General features: G+C 33.8%; 1 protein-coding gene across 1 annotated transcript; it reads left to right on the forward strand.

The window, feature by feature from the left end:
* The first annotated feature begins 2027 nt into the window (after positions 1-2027).
* LOC128235444 (uncharacterized) lies at positions 2028-6796 on the forward strand. Its single transcript, XM_052950265.1, has 6 exons — positions 2028-2172; positions 2895-2990; positions 3905-4230; positions 4960-5076; positions 6093-6469; positions 6616-6796. Exons 1-6 carry the CDS (start codon positions 2067-2069, stop codon positions 6794-6796), a joined length of 1203 nt encoding a protein of 400 aa, XP_052806225.1. The 5' UTR covers positions 2028-2066.
* The last annotated feature ends 410 nt before the right edge of the window (positions 6797-7206 follow it).

The following is a 7206-nucleotide window of genomic DNA, read 5'->3' on the forward strand; positions in this document are numbered from 1 at the left end:
TTTATAACCCAACAATAAATGCCCCTGTATACAGAAACATTTTTATATCCCTTCAAGCGAGTGTGTAAAACCATCAGAGTAGTATGCCCTTAGTATATGTTCAAGACACATACATATATATCTTTAAAGGTCATGTCTATTATTAAATATCTGATAGTGATGATCTAAGCATAACAACGATTTACATTTTCATGATTTATCAATTATAATTTTTGATTGCCTCGAAAGCACATTTTGGGGACTATGACATAGGACAATTATATACAGCCTCAGTTTAATTACAATAATTGAATTAATCAAAATTTATATTGTCCTCTGTCCACAAATTACACAACCTCCTTGTATTTATTGCATTATAAATTGTCGTTTAACAGAAGTTCACACTTTCTAGGTTTAAAATCTTAGTCAGAATAACAAATTCACTCTTTCTATACACTTCAGTTACAAATGTGCTTCCAAGAACAGTTTTTAATACATTGTTTTAACTCTTGTTATCATATTACAAGTTCATGCTATCGTGACTTTACAAATGTTTATCTCATTTTGACGACGAAAGGGAGAGTTTCTTGAAAGCACCTCTGTAATTGATACTGTAAATAATCAGGAAACGCCGGAAATGGAATCACAACATTGTTTTGACAATTACAGTATTGATATACGGAAAATGTTAATTGATTCGACGAGTTTGTTAACCGACGTTATAATTGCATTATCATAATTAATGAGTTTGCTGGAAATCACATTTAAACTTCGTTTTGCGTTTATCGTAGAAAGATAAATTATTGAACAGTGTTATCTTTTTTAGGGTGAATAACTCCTCTCCGTGTTACTTGTCACGTTACAATAGTATTTTCCCTTGCGAGTAATGATTGGTCAACTGACTTACCGTTGAAGTGCTGTTATCTGACTGATAGTGCCTCTTAAAATGCATTTCCTTATAAATAAGGATGACCCTGCATAATACATAATAAATGAGTTTGTTTAACTTCATTCAATGAGCGCTCTTCTTGGCGCGAGTTTCGGGGCGGTAAACCTTGACCTTAAATATTGCGTATACAGGGTATACTATACCTTTTATAATAATGTCTTCATCTATAATACATTAATTCAGTTCGTTAATTTGAGGTTTATTTAAAACGCGTTCGTTTTTACTTGGAATAAGTGCTGAAGATTTCGTTCTCAGCAATAAAACGTCGAAATAAAACATAAAAAAAATCATCTCAATAGAAAACAAGTCACTTTCTGACTTAACTTCTCGATAAGATATTAAACGTACAAGCTTAAGTATCTTACTTTGTTTAGTCAAATAAAAAACGTAATATTTGTTTTTCAAACTAAGAAAAGAAAAAATTTATCATGATAATCATAAACATAATTTCATTTAATCGTCAGAATATTACACAAATGATACCGTAACAAACTTAGGGTGCTTATTCTGATTAAATATAATCATTCTGGGATTCAGACCGTTCAAGAAATTTGAACCAGGACGACCTCAAAAGTAATATTTAAGTTTAGCATTAATTAAAAGCTATACTTCTGGGCGATTGGTAAATAACAAGTTAATATGACTTGCATGTATGTAAAAAGTTGTAAAAACGTTCCAAATTTGCATGCACTAGAGATTATTTTTGCTGATATTTATAATACTGGTTGATATTGGTAAGATATTTAATATAGTAAACTCTATAATATAAAGTTGCAAAAAAAACGTACACAGAAATAAATATTATCTTAAAATTGACCTGTATTTAAATTCATGTGATTTAAGAAAAAAGAATGTATTCATATTTTAAGACAAACTATGGCGGCATTTAGATATTGTGAATATATATTTAATGTATGATAGCAGTGTTATTTAGGGTCATGCGAAAATAATCTACATGTGATATATTTAGCTGCCATTATTTTATAGAACTGCATTTCCCTAAATCTTCTAATGATAAATCAGGTACTGTTCGGGGCGGCACACAGCTACAAGAATACGCCAGTGTTGGAAGAAATGAATTTGCGTCAATTCAAATACAATTCAGTTACAACACAACACAGTTGTGTTTGTCAGCGTAATGGCAGTTAACGGGGCAGGATTAAGGACGGTGAGCCATTCCGAGCAGATTTATATAGATTTGACACCACCGGAGTTTGAATACGTTTACGATGGTGATAGTTCAGGTATGAAACTCCTGTGTGACAGTACTGACATTTTTCGTACAATTTATTGACATATGTATCGGTGCACTTTCCTTATCTTAAATTATCAATATGACTCATAAAAATGTAGAATGATATAAGCAAAACAGACACACGACACACAACTCAACACAACAGACATACCATATACAAAACAACACAGAGATAACACACACGAAACAACACAGACATACGACACATAAAAAAACACAGACATACGACACACAAAACAAAACAGACATACCACACATGCATTAAGTCTTGTTGGGGTTACCAGCTTTAAACGAACAGTTAAACAGGAGGTCATTTGGGTTTACTTTCTAGTTTACGAGTAGGCAACCTCATAGATGCCCCAACATTTAATTATAGTTGCAAATCATATCATAAAATCCCACGAAGGAAATGTATTTGTTAACCAAATTTGTTACGAACAAAATGTTTTACTTTAAATATATTCTCTTCACATTTTGTTCCAAAGCGGCAACCTCATCCTATATTGATAGCGACTTTTTTAACTTAATTTAAATTAGATTAAATATGCGTCTGTTGTCTGGTCGCGCCGTTTGTTTCGAGTATGTTGGGTTTTGATCACGGGTTTTTGAACCAGCTAATCGTTAGATTTACATGCTTGGCTTGTCCCTGTAGTTGCCTATGTATAACATAATTTACCTTCATATTTAGAAGCACATATTTTACTTTTGCAGATTTTGATATCCAATTTCAAACGTCACTCAACATCAGCATGGCCTGGTCAGTGAAGGATCCAGAATCGGGAATACAGGAGTGCTCCTGGGCAATAGGTACATTTATACTTTTGATGTTTGTATCTAATTACATAGACTTACATAATATTATATATAAGTGATAATAAAGTAGGTCGCATGTATGTTTATGCTTTTTAAGTGATCAAAACCGTTCCCAATAAGATGATGTACCCGTATATTCAGCGACTAAATACCAAAAACACTAAAGAGACATGATCAAATAAAAACATTTACTAAAGCGGGTAAGCTTGCAGTTGTTATGAAATATTGAACTACTGTGATCTGCCCTTATATTCCACTGAATTCCTCAAATAACTGTTCTTATTTGTTATTTTAATCAGTTCAATACTATTCCAGACAATACTTGCTCATTAACTATCAAGTACACTAGAATTGCCAAAGTCGTATGCTAAATTATGTTGAATTATCCTGTAAATATGATCACAGTTGCGGGAAAATATGAAACAAGTTTCGAGCAAACCAGGCCCCAATATCACAAATATACTCAAGTCAAATCCCAATCTTAATCTCAACTCATTTTACCCCATAAAAGCATAGTATGAATAAATATTTAGCATTGTTTATACTTTGTTAACACGTTTTCTCTCAAAGAATGTGTTGATAAAAAGATTTTGTCAATATTTCAAAGTATTTCTAAAGCAAACAATATACATGAGTAATTGCTAAAAAATGAACTATACTCAAGTACATTTTTGGCTGTAGACTTATTTTCCTTTGGAATCTAACCCAAGGTTTGAACAAATGTATTCAATAGTTGAATGTGGTTTTAAAACGTGTAAAATCATATATTTAAAAAAACTTTTATTTCATGTGGTAAACCGAGAGCGAGGTTAACCGAGGGCCAGAATTCAACTTTTGTTTACAAAAAGTTAAGTGGATAAGGTTTTACGTGTAAATACGTAGTAAATGCATGTTTAATTATATCATAGGCTTGTCACCAATGGATACATCGCTACAAGATTATACACAGATAGCCATAACGGAGAATGTTGCGAGTACAGTTATAAGTTCAACACCGTATGATCGAATATTTTCGACCATGAGATGCACGAATGCAGCTGGTCGTACGGCTTCTATTTCTACAGATGGGTTGAAGGTTTTAAACATGTCGTTGGCAACAAATGACGTATACATCTCCTTAATGGCAATATCTGAGACACAATATCCGGCTATTGGAAAGTACCATGGCAACAGGACTAGAATCAAGTTTCAGTGGGCGGGTTTCAGACAAGATGAAGGAATAAATAATTATTTGGTGAGTTATTATAGAATTATATACTTTCTAATGCCAGTAATATTTATATACTAATTTCAAACAGTTGATACATTCCAGATAAAAATGTTCCATGTGCTTGCATGCTGCTGTTTTTCTGAAAAATCCGGCTAAGAAATTGGCTAGTTTTCCACTAGCTCGATTAACCTCAAAGTACAAGATTGATAGTTGAATGAGTATGGTGACATTTTATCCCTGATTACTTATATGTAAATCACCGAAAGCATATCAAACATAACGTTATTACAATTTGTATAATTGCTCTTTATTTCCACATAAATCGGACGGAAATTATATATTTTGCAATCGTTTAATAAAAACAACTTATTTTTTATATCAAAATATTTATCTCTTTTTTCTGCTCACAACACCTAATATGGGGTCAACCGGCATCCATAATATTAGATATATTAGAGAGTCGGATTCCTTGATTTGAGTGAGAGTGGTCGTTGCTGTGCCCTGTTGTGGAAGCTTGTTTCAGAAAACAAATATTTCACGATGAAACTTCACTTCACTTACTTTTATGAAGTATTTGATAAATCAGTACCAGTAGTATATTACTGATATATAATCTAAACAAAGGTTATTACATTGCTTTTTAACTAATGCTAATTCAGTTTTAGGTCAATAAGCGTAAAACCATAATTTCACAATGCCTATCATAATGTTACACACTTATCATCAGCTCTTCTGGCTTTTCTTTAATTTCAGATATCCCTAGTTGGTGTTGACACCTCGTTCTCTGAAACAGTCGTCGGTAGTACATCTGATGTTAACTTTGCTAGTTTTACCGGATTGAACCTTGAGGATGGCCAATATAAAGTAACAGTATAGGCCGTTAAATTCACATGTTTAGTGAAAAGAAAACCATTGGCTTCTATCTACTTACATATATCCCAACTATCACGGGTACGTTATGACATACAATTCGTTAATCAAAAAACTGTTTATATATAATAATAATCAAAATGACATAGAAAATCAAACCGACAACACTCCAAGGAGTATGTCCATATTTTAGGCGCATGAGAATATTCATGTTGTATAAGTCATTGGCGAGTATTCCAAAGGCGCGGACTCTGTTGGTTATTAACTTATATAATCAACTAACAACTGTATTTGTTAGATTAACTCAAATTGTTTACCATTACCTTGTCGTATTTCAAGGAGGATCGGTCGTAACATCATGGGACCCGAAAACTCATAAAGCAAAGGCAGACTGGTCAAACGTATTCGATTCCACCAATCCGCCGTATTACGAAGTGTCCTTGCGTCAAGAGAATGGCGAAGGAGATTTGATACAGTGGCAGGAGACTACGAATACTGAGATAGAAGTAACGCTTAAAATGGAAGATATTTCTTTGTCGGGCAGTATGCTGAAATTCAGTATTAGGGCGATAAAACATGCTGGATATTTTGACACCTTTTACGCTGACCTTTTCGCTATTCTGTGATTATTTAATGATGTGATACACTATTTGAATTTTGATAACAAAATTAAATTTATGAACATTGTTTGAATTGTATATAAGGGATTTGTACTTCCGCTTCCGGTGTCAACAACCTGTATTATTCCCTCGCACTTCAAAACATGTAAAAACCTCAACTTAACCCTCTTACCGATACAAACGTGAGGCAGCAAACTTTTCTAATGGGTAAAGGTATTAAATCCCACTCAAAAAAACACCCAGGCTTAGACTCTGAACATTCAGACAGACATGGAGACAGCATCTAACAGTAGTATAAATACTACTCCAGTCAATACCAGGAGTGTCCCTGTCCAATTTACACCTCAACAGCACCAGCAGCAATACATCTATTCACCAACACCTGTTTATATGCAGTCCCCAGTCCAACTGGGGTCCCAGATGTCACTTCAAGGACCTCCCAACCCAGGAAACCCTCATCAAATCTCCATATTAGCAGATCATGATATACAGAGAATTGTAGACTCACTGAAGATCTCACTAAAAGATGAAATAAATGTCATAGTGAATGTTGTCATACAGGCTCAAGTTCAACCCCTAAAAGATGAGCTGACACACTTAAGGGCAAAGGTCAGTCACCTTGAAGGTGAAATGGATGCAGCAAACCAGTATAGTAGAAGAAACTGTATACTGATCAGCAACATGAAGGAGTTGCCTGATGAAAATACCAATGATATTGCCATACAGGTGGCAAAAGAAGGTGGCCTTGATATTACACCCTCTGTTATAGACAGGTCACATAGAAATGGCAAACCTAAAGTCAAGACATAATTGTGAAGTTTGTGTCCTACAAGACCAAACATGAGTTTATGAAAATCAGAAAACAACTACGGCAAAGGAAAAGCCAAGCATATATCAATGAAAATCTCACCTCATTCAGGGGTGAACTTGCCTTCCAATGCAGACACTTGAAAAAGAATCCCAAATCCCCTGTACTTGACACTTGGACCTATGATGGTAACATCTACATCAAAACAGAGGTGAAAGGCCACATGATCAGAGTCAACACCCACAATGACCTTGTTCAGTTTGGTTACAACCCAAACCAATCAATGAACTGAGAAGTGCCAGTGTTGGTCTTTCAGACATGAAGTGCAACCATTTGAGTCTTAATAAATCTTAAAGTGTTATGCCATTTGTCAAGATTAATTTCTGCATTAGTTTTGATTTTTTAAAATTGTTTTCTCTTATTTGCACCTAGATCATCTAGGTCATGCACTAACATTACTGTTTTTTACTTAACATTGAGTATATATGTACACATCAGAGAAACTACCTATTTGGTTATAGATGGTAGATGGACTTACAGTATACATCAATTTCTCTGTACATTCAAGTTATAATACATCTTGGTTTAACTTGTATATAAAAGCCATATACCTAGCTAGCATAAGACCTAATAAGCAAATATGTTTCATATAGTCATTATGATGACAGCAATATTTTGTGTATATTATGTGTACAAGTATAT

This window comes from Mya arenaria, chromosome 5 (genome assembly GCF_026914265.1).
Source record: "Mya arenaria isolate MELC-2E11 chromosome 5, ASM2691426v1".
Lineage (NCBI taxonomy): Eukaryota > Metazoa > Mollusca > Bivalvia > Myida > Myidae > Mya > Mya arenaria.